This window comes from Amblyomma maculatum, chromosome 1, assembly GCF_055883805.1.
Source record: "Amblyomma maculatum isolate TAMU_Amacu chromosome 1, ASM5588380v1, whole genome shotgun sequence".
NCBI lineage: Eukaryota > Metazoa > Arthropoda > Arachnida > Ixodida > Ixodidae > Amblyomma > Amblyomma maculatum.
Genome location: NC_139344.1, coordinates 15,160,444 through 15,180,504, shown reverse-complemented (window position 1 = coordinate 15,180,504; position 20,061 = coordinate 15,160,444). Strand labels below are relative to the sequence as shown.

The 20,061-nt window shown below is 41.5% G+C and overlaps 1 protein-coding gene across 2 annotated transcripts in view; it reads left to right on the top strand.

The window, feature by feature from the left end:
• The first annotated feature begins 1,047 nt into the window (after positions 1-1,047).
• Positions 1,048-20,061, top strand: part of LOC146201811 (pyruvate dehydrogenase phosphatase regulatory subunit, mitochondrial-like) — a 42,348-nt gene continuing 23,334 nt past the window's right edge. Inside the window, exons 1-10 of one of the 2 annotated variants that reach the window (XM_084587771.1) lie at positions 1,048-1,207; positions 2,152-2,270; positions 4,248-4,375; positions 8,741-8,822; positions 9,198-9,279; positions 12,298-12,379; positions 13,585-13,706; positions 16,114-16,228; positions 18,386-18,538; positions 19,666-19,790. In XM_084587771.1, coding sequence (XP_084443897.1) covers positions 2,152-2,270; positions 4,248-4,375; positions 8,741-8,822; positions 9,198-9,279; positions 12,298-12,379; positions 13,585-13,706; positions 16,114-16,228; positions 18,386-18,538; positions 19,666-19,790 — 1,008 coding nt within the window. In that variant the 5' untranslated portion in view covers positions 1,048-1,207. Of the gene's footprint in view, positions 1,208-2,151; positions 2,271-4,247; positions 4,376-8,740; positions 8,823-9,197; positions 9,280-12,297; positions 12,380-13,584; positions 13,707-16,113; positions 16,229-18,385; positions 18,539-19,665; positions 19,791-20,061 lie in introns of those variants that run through there. The other variant, XM_084587772.1, reaches the window with a different exon arrangement.

Sequence of the window (20,061 nt, the reverse complement as noted above, 5' to 3'; positions counted from 1 at the left end):
TGTCATATTGTTGTAACGCCCCTTCAACCTGGGCCAAAACATTGGCCTACAGTATTGATACATAAAAATAAATAAAAAGGTGGAATGAATTCCACCTTGAGGGATTCCCCTATGTATAAGTTCTTTTGAAATCTGGAACCAATTGGAAGCTAAGTTGGCCTAAAGAACCAGTTGTAAACTTGCTTTGTTCCTCTTTTTTTTTTGACACAAATAATACACATCGCTCCACCAGTAAGAGTCATATGCCACTGTTTAATTGTAGCAGATATCTTTGATAACACCAGTTAAGGAAGATCCATATGGTACACATGAAATTGGGCAGTATCATTGGAAGGGTAGTAAAAATTTTAGAGATTAGCAGCTTGCCACTATTTGCGGCATTAGAGCGATCGAGCTGCTCAGCGGAGATGAGAAAAGCGTTGTAGGAAATGCAAGATCTGTGGGACTTAATTGTTTCACCGTCTAAACAAGGCGCCGTCATCTGCGATACGAAACCTTTCGAAAAAGGTGGAAACCAATTTGTCGCTGTTCTGTGGCTCATTTTGGGTGATTTTCGAACTAGTTTCTGCTGCGGATACAGGATATAAAACCCAGTTTCGCTCCGCCGAGTTGCGCTCGGCTGCTGCGCCCAAGAATGCGGGATCCACGGCGGGATACAGCGGCGGCCGCTTTGCGATGGAGGCGGAAAGCAATTGGCACCCGTATGCTGAGCGATGTTAGTATACGTTAGGTGGTCGAAATTTCTGGTGCCCTCCACTATGGCGCCCCTCGTAGCGTAAGAGTCGCTTTGGGACGTTAAACCCGATAACCTAAAGGAAACCGAAACCGGGTGATAGGGTGGTTCTTGAAAAGTGGGCTTGCATGCAATCGATGGCAGGTTTTCGTTTACGCAGCCTTTCGTACCGCACAAAATTTGAGCGGCAAAAATAAAAAACGACGAAAATAAATAGAAAATTAGCAATGCTACACAGTGGATTCGGACAGGGCCTATGTTTAGGGAACCTCGATGAATCCGTTTGGCTAGCGGTAAGATTTATTTTAATTGTAAACACCGCGCGGCACGGCTCAGCTGGGAGCGGAGTCAGCTGTGTGATGCGGGGACTCGTGAGAATACTTACCGGCATGCCTTTGGATACTGCAGCCGTTGTCGTCTTTGGCTCTGCCTAATGAAACCTAAACATTAAGATATATTAAGATAGACCTGAAAGTAAGTATCGAGTGTAGTCTTTTGCTGAAGCGGTGTCTTTGAACTTATGCGTAATGACCTTTGCCGAACTCAGTGAAGCAACCACATAACTTAACCTACGAGAAAAGTGATATCGTTAATCTTTGCTTTCATCTTCTGGTTACTTCTGAATTTCAAAACAATGTACTGCGAACGTCAGCCACACAGTGATGTTTCTACGGCGTTTTAAATGTGATTGAGGTATTAGGGGTGGTGTGCTGTCAATCTCGCCCGAAACGTACACGATACAGCACTGCAACCAGGGTCCCTCGGTAGCTACAGGAACGAAGATATGCATTTGAAGATCGTCTTCTTTAATATCAAGGAATGATTGCGCGAAAATCCTTACTGATCAACTGGTTTAAGAAACGAGCTTCCACTTCATACCTGTGGTTCCCAGTTGGATAACAAGATATATCACCGACTGGAATTCAACTAGGATCAACTTGGAATTTGTTTCTTAAACCAGATAAACCGGAAGCATGCATGTATTACTACTATATGCATGCAAGTTATGTATTGTTTATGATTTTTAGTTTTCAACTTTTGGCTCTTCGCAAACAGTTCAGAGTGTTACATTTCTTTACCTGATTGAAAAAAAAAAAAAAGGGGGGGGGGGGGGGGGGGGAGAAATGCATCTGTAGAATGATTTATCTTATCCCTGATTCGTGTTGTTCATGTATGTCTCATGTATCTGGGGTAGGTTTTTGCATGCTGTTGCTTTTTTGTGTATTTCCAAAGGTAAACCACATTTCCACCCATTAAGGCAATGTCTTGTTTAAATTTCATTTGAACATGTGTTTCCTAATTGGTGTGCCATGCTGCTGTTTTAGAATTGGGATATTTCATAACTAAAAGCTATTTGGGCTTCAGTCACAAACATAACCATGATGTGGGACATAAATGCTGTAATCATTTGTGTCTAGATGTCTCTGCCTGCATTTGCAAAGGTGGTCATCTGTGGTGCTGGTGTGATTGGTAACTCGATTGCCTACAACCTGGTGAAGCGTGGATGGACAGACATAGTTGTTCTTGAAAAAGGCCGGTATGTGTTTTGCATGTGAACTATTGCAGAAGTTCTCTAAAATTATTAGCTTGTGTGGTATGCAAAATTGCCTTTTTTCTTGATTCATGTGAACAGATCTTTATCAGTTTCATGCTGTTTAATGTCCAGTTGTAAGTTTGGACCTGCAAATTACTTTAAAGTACTATAGACACCTAAATTTTGGGTTCATGTTTTATCATTTGTAATTATGCCCAGCGTGACATGGTCCATAGGGTCACGAAGAGTCGGACACGACTGAACTGAACTGAATTATGCCCAGGACATAACTGTACACAGATCACCACGTCACATTCGCCTATGACTGCTGAATAATTTGTAATTGAATTTCTTTCTCACTTGTTTTCGGTTTCGGTTTCAACAGTCGAGCAATGGCTGTGACGTCACAGTCAAGTCTAGGTCATGCGAGGGATGAAAATACAGCGATATAATCATTGCTGTGTCATTTGAATTCTCTACAATGATAATGCCAGCCTGCCTTACAAACAGGAATCATTACAAGTGAAGAAAGCGATTATATCGCTGTTCTTTCATGCTGCTTATCAATATATGACAAAGTGAATATGACAAATGAACTCGTCCAGTTGTTAGATTGCGTGGTGATAAACATCAGAACCAGCTATGTTGCTGTTCAGTGCAGGACAGAACACCTAAAATCTTGCATCAAAAGTTTCTTACCATTTCCTTTGCCTGTTCCAGGTACTCACTTTCTTTGCACTCCTCATTTTTCATTTGTTCTGTTTATATGCCACAGTGAGCAGATGCCGAATATGAACGGAATTTCTTCAGTGTCATGAATGACAAATGCCACTGGTTGCAAGGAAGCAGAAAAAGAAGTCTGAACTCTGAACAATTGGCTTGGTCGGAGATTCAGTAGCTAGCATCTTTTCCAATCATTTCCTTGAGGCAGAAATTGAGTGTCTGGCAGGGAAAATGTAAAAATTAGAAAAAGCTGTGGGCTTTTGGCTATACTGGGATCCAAACCATGTACCCTTTATAAATGAGGCATGAGCTTAAGCCAGCAGTAACCAGTTTACATGCATACAATAAGAGCAATATCCCTTTCAGGTGATGCATGCTCATTTTTACATGTGGCCTGGATGCTGTCAAACCTGGTATATACTGAGAAAATATGTGAACACGTAAAAATGTATTTAAATGTGCGAAACCATCTTCCTAACCATTGTAAACCAGGTGTATAAAATGAAAACACACACACAAAAAAGTAGCCCCTGGTACAGTCTCGACCTGTTCACATTTTCTTTTGTTTCTTTTTAAAGAAGAAGTCTTCTAAAATGCTTAAATGCTTTGTTTACATAATGAGTTTTTGTAACAGAAACTACTGAAAAGGAGCATAACCTCAAACCAGTGTTAAGTCGTGATGCTGGCAAATATTGTCTCAACCGAAATTGCAGTATTAAGCAACTGGAAGAATTTTAATTATTTATCTGCAGTCATAGCCTTGCGCTCAATAAAAATTACAAGTTTTAACATTTTCCATTATTTGAAAAATTATTCGCACCTGAATTAGATATACGATAGCGTGAAAATTGGGTAGTGCGTTTCAGAGGCCTGGAGTCAGTGCTCATCTATGGCTTCCAGCACAAGTAAGGATGACAAGAACTTAGGCCGCAGAGATGTTTAGAGGAGATTTTTAATTTCGATAATTTTGCTGATGAAGATTGCCTCTTGTCTTGCAGTAGGAGGAAGTTCTTACAGTTGGAGGTTTCACATATGGTGTCCATTTAGAATGTATTAATTTTGCAGCTTTCATAAAAGACGCCTTGGGCTCTCCATTGATGCACTACCGCCAAATATCAGCATCAATAATGTATTGGTACAGGCAGAATTCCAGAGTTTCCGAACAAGTCTCTTTCAAACATAATTTTTGTCGCTTTTCTTAAGAGTGCTTGAATTCGTCGCGAAAAAACTCTGGGATGATTTTTGTTTATTTGACAGCATAGGCTGTGGGGCAACATGGCGCAGTAGTGGCTTGGTGGGCCAGCTCCAACCAACAATAGATGGCATTATTGCACGTTCCAGTGCCAAGCTTTACCAAGAACTACATGACGCAGGACATGATATTGGTAAGTGAATGCATTTGTTATTTTTCTCTATCATTCTGCACAAAAATATATATACCCCTTCCATATCCATATTGACAAGCTTGCAGTACTTCTTTATTGTGATAATGGCTATCATGTCATTCATTTTAATAATGCAAATCACTGAAAGGATCAAAAAGAAACTATAGAACCATCAAGCCATGCATGGAATTTCCAATTGGGTAATTAATGTGCTTTTTAAGGCGAAAGCCTTTAATGGTTCATGCTGTTGTGGACAAAGTGCTTCCCGCTTTTGCGGCATTCTGATTGGTTGAGGCGGGATGCATCCCTGCCATCTGCAATGCCATACTTGAACGCGCGCCAAGGAACGCCACGCGACAGGAGCGATAGTGTACCGCCCAAACTCACACTTGCTGGAGAGAGTGTGATAGGTACTGTGCCTTTCCTTTCTTGTAAACCAATTATAATTATATGTAGCACTGCAACGAATGCCGACAAGAGGCTAATGATGGGAGGCAAATTATAGGATAGGAAGGGTAGGCTCTCGCCATTTTCCTCTAAGAGACATCTAAGAGACCCCCTAATTTTTCTAGACTTGCCCATGTTCTCCAAAAATTATACTTCGCAAGTTTTAAAATGATGGACAGCTTTTACCATGGTACTTTTGACCCAGAAAAATGGGAGACAAAACTGTTTTAAGTGAGTAAAGTGTGCCTAAGTCAAAATTATTCTTTCTAACCATTCTCAGTACCTAGGTGTTAATTTTTGCTGGTGCCTTGTACTATCTAGAGCCGTGCATGGGCTCGGACTGGCCCGAAAGCCCGTACCCGGCCTGACCCGTGGGCCGGGCTCGGGCCTCTCGAAAGCCCTTTCGCTCGGGCGCCAAGGTATATTTGTCTCGGGTGGGCTGGGCCAGGCCGGACACCCCCATCACAAACACATGCAACATTTGCGAAAGCGCGGATACGGACATAGTGCGGTAAGCGTCTAGAATGCGCAGCATTTTCCCGCGTCCTCCCCACGCGAAAGCTTCCAAGTTATTTCCTGGCATTGACTCACCTTTCCTTCCTGCTTCCTCGCGACGAACAGACCTTTAGTGGCTGTCAGTGACCGTGCAGAGGGGCCGCTTGTGGGCTGTTTAGTTTCGAGTTTTGCATCTCTGCTTTGGTAACACTGGCGCCGATGTTTAGGTATCCATTTCAAGATTCGCGCCACGCTGTCGCCTATCACACGCCTTTATTGTGACTTACTCCTGCCTCGACATGGCCTTGTTTGAAGCGGAACATAGCTCAAAGCATCTGCGATGCAAAAGTTTCCTCTTGTTTTTCTCGTGGCGAAAATTTAACGCTCAAAGCACATGGTTAGCCAGGTGAGTATTTGACCACAAAATCAGCCCCTTGTTTAAGTTTAGAGCTAGCACACTTTTGGAGAAGCAAACAAGCTGCTTACCGAAAACTCGCTTTCCTATCAAATAACGTATTAGTCATCCCAACCACACGTTGTGGCGCCAAACGAAACTTCAGCGCTACCGGGTTCATTATCTAGAAGTGCCGCAAATCCCTCAATTAAATGGATCACTTGTTGTTTTTGCACAATAATTTAATTTTATATCCATCCTGTGCCCCTATATATTCAGTAAATTTGTCATTCCAAACGTGAGAACTCAACATGTTAAGACCTTGGATAAACCTATCGTTCTGAAATTACATTCTTTTCATCGCTTCAGCGGCTAATATTTAGGATGACGGGCCGGGCTTGGCCCAGACCATAAATCTGAGTGCTGGGCCGGGCCGTGCTCAGTCCCTATCCGAGTTGGGCCGGCCGGGTTCGGGTCTGTAGCGTCGGGCCCTGGCCGGACTCGAGCTCAAAATTTCGGCCCATGCACACCTATAGTACTATCATTGCTGAAACATTATTATCCCAACCTTCCAGCATATATTGGAAATCTAAGACTTGATTTATAAAGATACATGTATCACAGCATCTATGAGACTTATATTACAAATTATGCATCATCATCAAGTTGAAGCTTTAATTGTTATATGTGATGCATGTAGCAAAACCAGAACTCTCTTTTTGGGACTTGTCATTTGTACCAAATTCTCAAATGAAGCTAATAGGGAAAAAACACAGAAACATCTGTGTGCTGACATTGTAGAGTTTCTTGGAGGCCTTCTATGGTTCACCTTATTAAGAGCCATTGTTCAGTGCTTTTCATAAAATGCAGTTGTTTTGAACTGCATTTAAAAGCTCCACATTGTATGCCATTATGCAGTGATGGCTGTGCAGCTACTTTCCAAAAAGGCAGATATGTGTGCAGCTCATGTATTTGTTATCTCAAAGATGTTAAAGGGACACTAAAGAGAAAAATGAAGTGGGCTTGCATTGATAGAATGCCAGTTCCTGGTTACAAAAAAGCCACTCATACTGAAAACAGAGCTGTTATAAGGTAGTAAAGAGGAAGAACAGGAATACAGGTATCGCCGCCACAGCCGAAATGGCCGAGGCTCACAACTACAAATCACGTGATGCGCAAGGGATCCCGGAGGCCGACAAATGCGAGTTACGTTGACCGCTTGAATGCGATAGTCGGTTTTGTCTCGAATATGATAGCATGCTTTTATCACACGTAAACGACGGCAAAAAGACGAAAAGAAAAGGTAAATGTTGCAAGACAAATATAAAAATATACTCATTTCGTCCGCTTGTCGGTAGATGCCGCTAGTCTCTCAGCTAACACGGCACTACAGGCATCTATTTCAGTTTCGGTGGTGTACCGGCTCAGGCACTTCGTGCGTGCTCGGATAGTTTGGTTTGGGCCTGCGGCGCCTGAAATACGAGCTCGGAGCAGCCGATGCGCCCCTCGGAACGCACCTGCCAAGTATTCTCCGCTCCCCGCGTGGTAGCAATCATGGAGTCTCCTCGTGAGTCATAGTGTGCGTCAACCTACCTGACTACGTAGTAGGAGAAAGCAGTTTGAATTCGATCGGCGGGAACAAAAAAAATCTCAACTTCTTATTGTAATATCTCAGCAATAATTCAATTTTTTGCTGCTGGATATGTGGCGACAGTGTCACCAAATGCCGTTTATTAGATTTTGATAGCATATTTGGGTGTCTTTAGTGTTCCTTTAATATGACTTGTTTGATTACATGGTGTTCAAGCATCAACTGTTTGCAAAGGCATTCAACAGTTAGCCCTCGTGTGAATGATTGCTGCAACTGTCTATAATTAGGGAAATAAACAACAGAGGGTAGCTAAAGCATGGGATTAAAATTTCAAATATGGGCTGAAGTACTATTATGGTTTAGATGAAAATTGGTTGCTGGGAGCCTTACCAATTTCTTATTAACATTTTTATTAATGTCTGGTGGTAGCTAGCTTAGTATGAACAGTTATGAAATGGACTTGTGCCTAGCAAAAACATTCTGGCCACCCGACTGTTCAATGGAAACTGAGTGGTTAAACTGCGTGCAAAGCCACCAATGAGCATATGTCATTCAGCGTCAGCAGTGCACATGTTGTATGCCTTTTTCTGTTACACTCAAGTGTAAGATAACACCCAAAGTCTTCTGTCATGGCGTCATGTAACCAAAAAGGTAATAATGACTGCTTGAACAGATATCATTTATTCATTGCAGCTTATCACCTCCTGGGTCTTGAACAGTTCAGTTCAGGGTTTTTAGGTTAAAATCATAACTAATCAAGTTGGTTTAAGGAGCAATTTATGGTTGTTTCCAATTGAAAGCAGTTGATATCCAGTTGTGTTCCATTTGCAGTCAACTGGGAAATGAATGGAGTCATTTGGGAATTTTTCCTTAAACCAGAAGGATTTCCACCTTGCCGCAGTACTGTGTTCAAAAGAAAATGGAGAATTTTTACCTTGAAAAGTGTGTTTTTCAATATGACTAAAAGTCATAGCTGAAATGACTGGCATGTATAGTGAATATTTGGAGAGAGTGCTTAGGACAGAGGCAGACATTGGATGTTTAGACTTTGTCTCATTAATTTTTATCTGCCATGTGTAACATCACTCTTGTAGGATGGTCGGTTGGGCGAGTTGGTAGTAATTAATTTTTGGGTGGAAAACAGTGCAAAAGGATGAAGGGCAGAGGAACCAAGAAAGCACACAGATGAGCATGAGCTTTCTTGATCCCTCTGTCCTTCTACCTTTTGCGCCATTTTGCACTCAAAAATGAATCAATATCAGTCTATTGTGTTTATATCAAAGTGTTGTGTACTTACACTAGCATGTTTTCAGGTGGGGATGGGATCACAGTTTAATTTTGTTGCGTTTTTGTTTGTTTGCTTGCTTGTGTATGTGTAGTTCATTATTGATTGTGGTGTAAATTGTCCACAAAACCTTTGGTCTACTTGTCTCTCAAGGTTGGAGGATGTGTGGCTCACTTAGTGTTGCCAGGACAGAAAAGCGGATGACATCACTCCTGCGGCTTGCTGCTGAAGCACGGTACGGAGCAAAGTCCTACCTTGGAACTAGTCATTGAATTGTTTGATGTTTCATTAGTGGGTGCTAGAAGCAAGTCCTTAATTATTTTGATACCATACATTATCACTAGTAGTGTACTTGTATTCTAGTAGTATAATTGTTGCATTAAACTGGAGGATTAACAAACAGTTTTCAAGTTTTTGTAACTTTTTGTACTGTTAGCTGTACTTTGCTGGATGTGGGCATTACCATTGACCATTGCAGAAAATATGTCGTTGTCCATTTTTTCTTTTTGAATTCTTCGTATCTGCATATTATTTCTAATGTAGATAAACTCCACTGTAAGGTGCGAGTAACCTGAAAAATTCAGAAATTGTTTGTTTCATTTTTGCACAGAGCAAGGGGCATTGAATGTGTGGTCCAGCAGCCTTCTACACTTTCGGAACGGCATCCTTATCTTTCAACCAAGGACCTCGTGGTTGGTATTTACGGTGTCACGATGGTTACTAATACAGTGTCCTTTTTTTACACTTTTATGGCTAGTAGCTCCTTAGCTGGTATAGAAACTTTTCTGTGCTTATAGCATGATATGAGGGGTGTAAAGGCACCTCTTTCAGAAGGGTGTCTTTACATTTTTAAGTTACTAGCTTATCCCTAACCTTTACTAACGACGGTATTGTGAGCTTTTATTCCATCCTTGTTTATACTTGGCATGTGTGCATGTAGTCGAGCAGTTTTCAAGGCTATGTGGTTATACTGAATGGGCTTTATGAGGTTTTTATCTTTTTTGAAAATTTGCCTTCAACCTTTATTCTTTCATGGAACAAATTCTGCAGTTGTGCATATTTGACTTGTTTCATAATTTGTGGAATTTTTGAAGAGTGCTGCTGTTATGCTAGGTGCTTGGGATGTTAATGAATGAATAAAGTGATGAATAAAGAATGAATTGAAGGGATGTCTCTTGGCCGCTGTTTGGGTAATTAGGGAATTGGGAGGGATGGGATCTCGTTTCTTCACGGTTCTTCAAGCTGATTCTCGTTGCTTGCCATGCTGCCCATCTGCGCGCTGTAAGTCGACCTCTCTCACACTACTCAAAGCAGGCCACTCTCACTGCCATGGGTGCAATGGCATGTTGTATTGCAGTGCTTGATAGTATCTGACGTGCTAGAGCGGACATGTCGTTATGTAGAATATGCGTAATTTTGTTTTTTCCTCGTGAAAAAGATTCGCATCGCCATATAAGATGCTTTTGTTCTGCTGTACACTGTTCCTGACAGTGGGTGCATATGTTGTGTTTGAGTGTTTTGTGTCTGTTGAGAAACCACTTGTCAAGTATGTGTGGTGTGTAGGCTGTGTGCGCTATTACTTTGTTGAAAAACATCTCTTGGGGTCGAGTGAGCCCTTTCATATTGTCAAACACCGGCGTTGGTGTTGCTTCATATAGCCTAAGCCTGCTGTCATGTTTTGTTTTCGTGCGTACATAGTGCATTATCCTCTGCCAGGGGAGCCTTTAGTGAGCATTGTTTGGTTGGGATTTAAGTCTATTGGGTTAGGCATGGATTTAGTGTGTGGGGCGTTGCACCTGTCGGCAAGCCCGCCCGCTTGCGCGGCGGCTGCGTGCGCAGCTGCGTTTCCCCCGTCCATGCCAGTATGTCCCGGTGTCCATGTAATTTTAATTTCTTTTCCAACTTCCTGCATTCGCTTCAGCCTCTTTCTGATGTCGTTGGCCACTGCATCTTCTGTTGTTGGTGCCATCAGATCTGCAATCGCTGCGTATGAGTCGGTAATAATTTGATATTCATTGAAATTATCTCTTGTGGCCGCAGCTGTCATAATGGTGTTTATGGCTCCCCATAGGGCAAGCAGCTCGGCGTGTAAAATTGCTCCTCCTGGTAGGTGGCATGTGTGCTGCCCGTTGTGTTGGGGCGCTGGCACACACACCCATGCCACACTTACCCTTTCATTTCTAAATGCAACGTCAGTGTAGATGTCTACCATGTTCAGCGGTCTTGTGAGAGCCATTCTCTGTTCTAAAAGATGCCTAGCCACCATGTTCTGCCTACTAATAGGTCGTTGTGGCTTTAGTGCAATTAAAAAGAAATGGTAATGGAAACAGGAACCAACACTTGGCTGTGAAAGCTGGCAGGGTTTTTTTTTTTTAATGTGTAAAAGGGATTTTGCTGCTGAAAAACTCATGAATGATGCCTTTCATTTCCTTCCCCTTTTAAACCGCCTTAAGAGCACGATGGTGTCATGCCATTTTTGTGAATTATAACCTTCCGAGCTCTTTGCGAATCGGAGAAAACAAAGGAAAATGGAACTGTTTCACTTTTTGACTAGTTAAAAGTGTTTTTCAGGAGAACCCTGCTTTTTACCACATTGATGTGAGCCACCCTCTCAAGTCATGATGGCCTCACAACTAAAGTGTATGAATGACTCTGAGAGCTTTTGCTTAGCTTGTGCTTGTCAAGTTGTGTAGTTGACTTTGTGCAGGCTAACTGGGCAGTATATGTAAAGTGAACATACGTTGCATTCGCATCACCAGAGCTCGCGGCACTGTTTTCAGCCTATTTTGATGATACCTGTTAAGCTGATCAACAAATTGTGGCTGATGAAGAATTTGATTGACTAGGCACAGTTGAATCCCTGAAGGGCATCTCTGAACTTTTTTTTTTTTCTTTTTTTTTCTTTTTTTGCTTTTACATAATTTGCCCCGCCAGAGTGACGCAGTGGTTAGGGCGCTCGACTACTGTGCCCTAGGATGCGGGATAGCATCTCGGCCTCGGCGGCTGCTTTTCGATAGCGGCGAAAAGCTAGGCGTCTGTGTGCTGTGCGATGTTGGTGCACATTAAAGAACCTCTGTTGGTCAAAATTTCTTGAGCCCTCCACTACGGCATCACTCATAGCCTGAGTCGTTTTGGGACGTTAAACCCCGTAAACCAAACCAACCAACCGTTTACATAATTTTCTGGCTTATCCAAGCTTTGGTCTGAGTAAATTGGTTTGTACATAATTTTCTGGCTTATCCAAGCTTTGTTCTGAGTAAAAATGGTTTGGTTTGGTTTATGGGGTTTAATGTCCCAGAGCGACTCAGGCTATAAGAGATGCCATAGTGGAGGACTTTCGACCACCTGGAGTTCTTTAACGTGCACTGACATCGCACAGCACATGCACGCTTTGCTTTTCGCCTCCATGGAAAAGCGACCGCCAAGGCTAGTATTCGATCCCGCATCCTTGGGTACAGTAATCGAGCACCGTAACCACTGCGCCACTCTGGCGGTCTGAGTAAAAATGCATGTTTGACATTCTTGGGACAGTAACCTCTAAATCTGGCTGGACTTAGTGTTCCCGTTTAGTGTCGTAATACTACTAGTGAATATTGGGGCATACTGCCATTATATCAAGTCGTGTTTGTTAGTGTCCAGTGAAAACAATTACGCATTTTGTGAGATCCAGGTTAAATTAATAAATAATGCAACCACTTTTTTTTTAATAGGGAGGAGTTTTTGTTCCTGGAGATGGCACAGTCGATCCTGTGGCATTGTGCCAGACGATGGCTGACTTGGCACAGCAAGGAGGTTTGTCATTGTCTGAGTTTATATGGTTATCTCATTTGTTTTCTTCATGTGGAGAGGGACAAATGACGTACCTACAAACTGGATGAGCTTAGGGATGACAGCACAAATTGCTTAGTGATCAGGTGCATATGCTATCATTCCTCTGTCAATCTGTTTTTAGTACCACATTTTCTCATGTGGAACTGTGCAGATCACCTGACACAAGTAATTTAGAATGTCTAAGGTCTGCACGCAGAGAGTTTACTGCTGGAAGTTTACTATTAGAAATTGACCTTTATTTTGCAGTGCAGACTCTGAGGGCAAGCAATATCGCTTCACTATTCAGGACTTGAATTGACAGCATCAAAATCTTTTGCCACTCACAAAATCAAAGACTGCTGGGGAGATGTTTTATAGGAGGAGATATTTTGATGACTGACTACTTGGCCAGTGGTTGTCCTAAAGTTGCAAGAGCACATTACAGTCATGGGTGAATTCAATTTTTTAGGTGTCAGAGAGGTGCTGTGGGGTAAATTGGGTTGAAAAATTCTGATGCTATATCAGTCACACTATATGAGGCAAGAAATAATGCACCAATGCAGTTTTGAGGTCACCTCTCAACTGAACATAATGAATATTGCAGTGTTTTTTTTTTCTTTTTTTTTTATTTGTAAAAAAAAAAAAATTGACACTGCTTTCTCGGGGATGAAGGATAAAAGACAGCGGTGAAATTGTGTGTTGAAGTTCCAGGAATTATAGAATTTACAGTAATACTTAGAGTGCAGCAGCATTGTGGCCAGCTCGAGAAAAGGCTGGTTGAAAACTAAGAGTTGATTTTAGCTCACAGACTAGCACCTTATATGCTCGAGGCATATTGAACACTTTTCGTATTTGTGGCATAAACAAGTTGGCATTTTATCACTGCTAGATTTGCATCAGCAAATGCTAAAGGTCTGACAGGAGCTGGAGCTTTGTGTGGGCCTAGACTAGGGCTTCGGAGTTAGAGGATGTCTGAACATAAACAGTATGCTTCTATCTTTTTTTAAAAAAAAAAAAAAGAAGAAAGAGAGAGAGAAGGGGGTATCAAAGGCATTTCATAATTAAGGTGTCTGAGAGGGCTAGGGTGTCAGATGTCTATGAGGGTCAGAATTTCTGCTTTTAAGCATGGAGTAAGTATATTCATGGAGAGTGGCCTTTTACACTGCATGTGCTGCTTATAACTTCAGGGGCAACATACATTGAAGACTGCTGCGTTAAACGAGTTGTCAGCGACCAGGGTGTCGTAGTACAAGCGGAAACAGAACTGGGAAGCATCAGCTGCGAATATTTCATCCTTGCCGGTGGCATGGTGAGTGCATTTTCAACTTTTTTGTCAAATTTGGGGGTGGGAGTTGAGAAAAACAGCAGTAGAGAAGGTGACTTTATACTGTGCAGAATTGATTATTTTATTTCTGTAGTGAATTTAGAGGGGCCACATTTTTTTTTTCTGCTGCTCCACAATTCTGATTCTGCATCTTAATAGCAGCCAAAAAGGGCACATTCTGTAATAAGTGTCCTCTGTACTGAATATGAAGTGTGAGAAAACTAGTGGGGATATCATTGTGTTTTGTCACTTCTCTCAAAAATTTGCAGGAAAGCATTTTAAATAAAAACTCTTTCGTCACTGGACTTTTGAACATAGAAAAGGAACTGTAAATAGCAAATTTACTGATTAGAAATTAGATCCAGGTGGCTGGTATTACCATACATTGCCTGTACTCCTCCCCATTGCAAGCTTTGCAACTTTATAATTTTGTAAAAGGTGAACTTTATAATTTTGGAAAAGGTGAAAGGCCATCTTCATGTGTAAGGAAACAACCCTTATGTGAAAATAGTTAATTGGTGGTAATGCTGAAGTGTGCAAAGTAAAGTAAAATGTTTTGTTTTATTTTAGACATACTTTGTGTGGAATCGTTTTCACTCATTTTTGGTTTTTGATGAAGCAGTTTTTAATAACTGCATTTGAGGCTAACCTTAATATTGTGTGTATTGATATCCACTGTTTGGAATCCTGCAACTTGGCACATGGGTGCAGGAAGGCTGCACTATTAATGTATTTGAAACACTGAAATTATGGAAAACCATTTGAAACACTGAAATTATGGAAAACCAGAGATTTCTGGCGTTTTGTGTTCCAATTGTGGGCTCCAAGATTACCCCGGAAGGAGACTGCAGCCATGAAGTTAGGAGATGCCTGCTGCTGGGAAAGAGAGCCATGGTTAGCCTTGACTGTCTAGTAAAGAGCAGAGACATTAGTCTGCCAACCAAGATCCGTATAACTCGTGCTATGGTCTTTCCAGTTGTGATGTATGGATGCGAGAGTTGGACTGTGAAGAAGGCTGTCCGCCGAAGAATTGACTCGTTTGAATTGTGGTGCTGGCGGAGACTCTTAAGAGTTCCTTGGACTGCCAGAAGATCAAATCAGTTGATATTGTCGACCATAAACCCTGACTGCTCATTGGAGGGTCAAATTCTAAAGTTAAAGCTCAGCTACTTTGGTCATCTGATGAGAAGAGAAGAGTCTCTGGAGAAAGATTTGATGTTGGGAAAGGTTGAGGGTCGCCGGAGAAGGGGTAGGCAGCGAACGCGATGGTTAGATGGCATTCTCGAGGCACTGCAGATGAAGTTATGTGATGTTAGGAAGATGGTGAGAGACCGGAAAGCGTGGCGTGACATTGTCCATAGAGTCACGAAGAGTCGGACATGACTGAACGACTGAACTGAACAGTGTTCCAAAAACGTTTTTTAGGTACCTTGCATTCTTTTTTTCATTTTCAGCTTTGAAGGTGCTTTTATACTGCATTAATCGCCCGCTGTATAAGAATGCATCTGAAAGCTGTCTAGTCTGGGTATCTTTCAAAATTTCAAGCAAGCTGTGCATATAATCGGTTGAAGAGATGCTAGCTGTTTCTGCTATGGTTAGACATACTGGACAAAAAAAAAGTTAAAGGGAAAAAAAAATATATATATATATATATATATATATATATGTATATATATATATATATCGTTATTTTTTTTAAACTAGAATTGATGTTTGAGCTGATCAGAGCTTAGTAATTTTATCTTTGAAGGGCTGTGAAATTCCCACCTGCACATCATGAGTACTATTTCTCTGGAATTGAATAAGATGCCTTTGAGCTATGCTTCTCTGAAAGGATTCTTCCTCAGTTCAAAACAAGAGCAGGGAAGTTAGAGGAACGTATTAAGCTTTTGCAGCTTACTCAACTCAAATTTTCTCTTTCGTTGTTCTTGGTTTGCACCTATGGAAGCAGTACTGTGCCTACTAAGTGTGCATGCAGTTATCATATTGCTGATGGTTGCATTGCTTTCATGGCTATTTTGAGGGGCGATACTAGCATCCACCGGTCTTCCCTTTTCTCAATTATTTGCCTCTTGTGCACTTTTCCACAATATGAACTACACCCACAAGTGCTGATGTTACAGGGGGGGGGGGGGGGGGGGGCAGGTTCATTGCAGCATATTGTTGCATGCTGCTTGGAGTCATTTGACATGGCTGTGATAATTGTGAAGGTGTTCTTTCCTTACTTTACTTGACATGCTGAAGAGGTGGTTCAGGGCCTGTTGTGATTCCAGTTTGGTTTCTCACTTTTGTGTTTTGCCTGATTAGTGCATGGACATAATGATGCAAGATATTTGTTGAAATTGGTAGGATACATGTAATACATAATACTGTGTTTCACGCATGTCTTCAGTGGTCTCGAGAGCTTGGGCAAGCAAGTCAACCCAAATTCATGGTTCCCATTCATGCTGCCAAGCATTCGTTCGCCATTACTAAAGCCTTGGACCAACCAAGGGACTCGCTACCTGGTGAGGCTGTCTTTCAGAAAAGAGAAGAATTAATTGCATGGCATTGCATGGGTTGTTTTGTATCTTTCTAATGCTTTGTAATGGCCTCTATTATTTCCAGCTTGTAGATTATACTGAAATATTACTTCTGCAACCTTTTTTCTTTCTTTGTGGTGAGAATGCTGGGCTTGCTTATTATTCAACGGGGACATGGTAAATAAAATGACTGGATGGGCAAAATTTTCAGTCTCTTATTTTACTTATTGTAACCCAAAGGTCTTCATCTGTCTTGTGATCAAAAATTGTAATGAAATAAGCAATGTATTTAGGAAATAATGTTTCTTATGCGTGGTTATCAGAAATTGTAAGTGGGTCATACTTGTGATGAACCCAGCGGATTGCGAATTTCGTGAGTTTTTGATGACAAAGTTAGAGTCATCATAAAGAGGACAGATCAGAAAAAAAGAGCATCCGTTACTTGTGATGCCGGCTTTTTCTGGCTGCAAGCAAAAGTATAGTAAAAGCTCATTAATTCGAACTCCACGGGACTGGGAAAAAAGTTCGAATTATCTGAGGTTTGAATTATCGGATGGCCTCGAAAAAACTGACCAGAACCATTTGTATTACGGTAAATGTACCGTATTTAGTGAAGGCATCAGTCGTTAGCGCGTCCCTCCGTTTCGCGCCATCACGGTCCACAACACATTTCTTGGCAGTGCGCAAAGATGCTGCCCAGCTATAACAGCGCATTTATCTTTTTGACTTTAGCTCCGGCAGGGGGGAGGGAAGCGAACTTGGCAAAGTGCCAGCGCTTGTCCGGTTGTGCAAGCCTCCTTTTCACTACGTTCGCTTTATCATGCTATGAGCGACTGAGGCGGGCGCTGTCTACTGCCACTCCAATCATTGGAACGAACGGGATAAAAGTCGGCGTCACGATCGCGGCTGACTCGCGTGCTTCAGTTGACGACTGATGGGTGGAAGGATGGATGACTATTGTAAAAAAAAAAAAAAAAAAAAAAAAAAAAAGAAAGTTTAACCCATAGTGCCCGTCCGAGATCATAGCCTTTTATGGGCGTTGGCTGGGACCGCGCAGACAGTACTTATCTCTATTTCCAAATTAGCAGGGTTGGAATTAACGAGTATTTAGTTGCGAGCTATGAGGTTGCGCAGAAGAGAGAGTAGGCAGCCGCTGCCGCGCGGCCATGCATTGACTTTTGCTGCGGTCGACGTCCCTTCCAACGCTGCCGGCCACCGCGCCGGTCATGGTGCCATTTAAGTTTTACCTACTCTTCCATGGTTTTACCTGGTTCCATCTTCTGTCCCCGTTTTGGACATGTGCAGCCTCTAATTATGCCTTTCGATCGCGGAGGTGTTTCCTTACTTTTTTTTTTTTTTTTCGCGTGATGTGCGCCAAGCCGCCCAGATGCGGCGGCGCGTAGTTCGAATTGTCCGTAGCGGAACCGACTCGTGTCGAATTAACGAGCTTTTTTATACACAGATCTCTATGGAGCTTGGCCGGACCGAGTAGTGTAGTTCGAATTATTCGAAAATTCAAATTATCGAGGTTTGAATTAACGAACTTTCACTTATGAGGTGATAAATGAAGCAAAAGAAGGAATAAACCTTAATAGTGATTTTTCCTAGGTTTCACTTTTTCTGTGATAGCTATTGCTTATTCGTTCGGCACTTTGTAATAAAGGAGAGCAGAATGATTCTGCTTTTTGTACATTATGTGACATTGAGGAGTGTAACAGATTCTCAATTTTTCTGTGTACACATTCAGGAGATTTTAAGAGTTATTTTTGTAAAATGATGTATACATGCAAATATTCATTCTGGAGTTTAACTTTTATTTGCCTAAGTAATACTGGGCAGCAAAAGAAAAGAAAAGCTTTATTGCACAACAGAGGGCTTTGTCAATGCACTAACATAAGAAATTTGTGCACTTTCTCCTTAATCATTTAATGCTCTCGGGGTTACTTTAAGGTGGTGTTAAATGTAGTTACTCGATAGGCTATACCAGATAAATTAAAATACCTAGATTGCAGTTTGGAAGCCAGCGAAAGAAGTTGCATGTCTCTGCCAACTTTATCACATTCTGTGCATAAATATCACGAATTGTTTTAATTGCTGGGCCCCTCTTAATGCCTAAAAATGTTTCTTTTCACATTCATGCAGTTGTATGGGATTATGATGGCCGTGTCTACTGCCGAAGTTTTGGTGACGGATTCCTCCTTGGTGGCTTTGAGGAAATAGCAAAACCACTTTTTCATTATGACGTTCCTGACCGGTTTGAATTCGTGCGCCTGCCACCAGATTATGCTCAGTTTCGTAAGTATCCCCCCCCCTTTAAAAAAACAACAAAAAAACTGGAACTGGTCAAAACGTACTTGGAAGAAATTGAAATTCACTTGGTTTTAATTGTATTTTGGCCCATTTCAATTGTTGATGAGAATGAAGTTCGTATAGTGCAAGGGCAGCTTTGACCAGAGAGTGCAGTAGCACGAGGTGTTTTCACCTACACAAAACTAGGTTAGGGACCTGTTTTCCCAAGTATGCAGAGAACACCTTGGCAGAAAAAGATTGTACTCATTGCAAACCAGTTGGTACCCGGTGAAACTGGGTACCATCTCATGCATACGAGATGGATGCTCAAACCACAAGCCCAGTGCTCCACTCTAGTTCCAGTTCTTCTTTTTCAGCTGAGTTGCCTATTATTGGAGCGTAAAAAATTGCAGTGTGATTCGAAAGGATCGCTTCCAAACTGTTTGCTGTGCTTGTCTTATATTTAGCTACTTTAATGCAATTCCACTCTGATATCCTTTATACTTCAGGACAAAATAAAGAATACTATACTTATTACTACTTCAAAGCAATAGAGTTACAGAAATAACTTTAGTAATCGTCAAAGGTTATGCCACATTTTGTTGTGTTGCTTTGCAGCTACACAACATTTAGAAAACAAAACTGGTAAAAAAATTATGACCAATATGGACATACTGTAATGCAGAACACGCCGCTAGTACATTTACAAAACATTTAAGTGCTACTTGAAAGCCTTTCAAGCTCTGCCTATCTGTTTGCAAAAGAAAATTTTGCCTTAGCCTCATTGTCACTTTGTCAAAAGAAGTTTAAATGAGCACTGGTCACATTTTTGTACCTAAGTATGGCCAGCTGAAAACTTGCAATACTATTACTTTTTTTTGTCACTCTGAAAGCATTTTAAAAGTTTGGCTCCTATTTCTTGCCATTAGATTTTACCTAAAGTGTGGATGCATTGGTTTCTCTTTATCGAAAACTCTCCTAGTAAACTTAGCAGCTATAGAAAATGTGATTTGGCTGCCGTACATTTTATTAGTATATTTGTGTTTTATGAAAAGTCTTGTGATTCATTGTAAAATTTGAGTGGCAACTTTTATATGCACTGAACCATTTTATCACATTCCATTTCATTTCAGAGAGCATCTACAGTCAGTTCCAGCATCGCTTTCCAGGGCTTCAGCACTTGGAGCTTGCCGAGTTGGTGACTGCACCAGAGACATTTTCACCTGACAATTACTCTATACTGGGGGAAACTTCAGAGGTGAGAAAATTGCTTTCGATAGCAACAATAATATTTCTGAACTAATATATGCTTTATTTATTATGAACGTACAACAAATGTTGGATAGTTAGTTGCTTTGTAGCACGTAGCTAGGCTAGTGTACCCATGAGTGGGCTTAGCTGTATATCGCAGTTCTTCAGTGTGTTGGGAAAGTGCTGAAATTATAGGGAGCTTGCACGAACACTGAAAGCGTTATGCATTCTGGGTTTAAGTTGGGAGGGGCACCGTGGTTGCTTTGCTTTTATGTGTG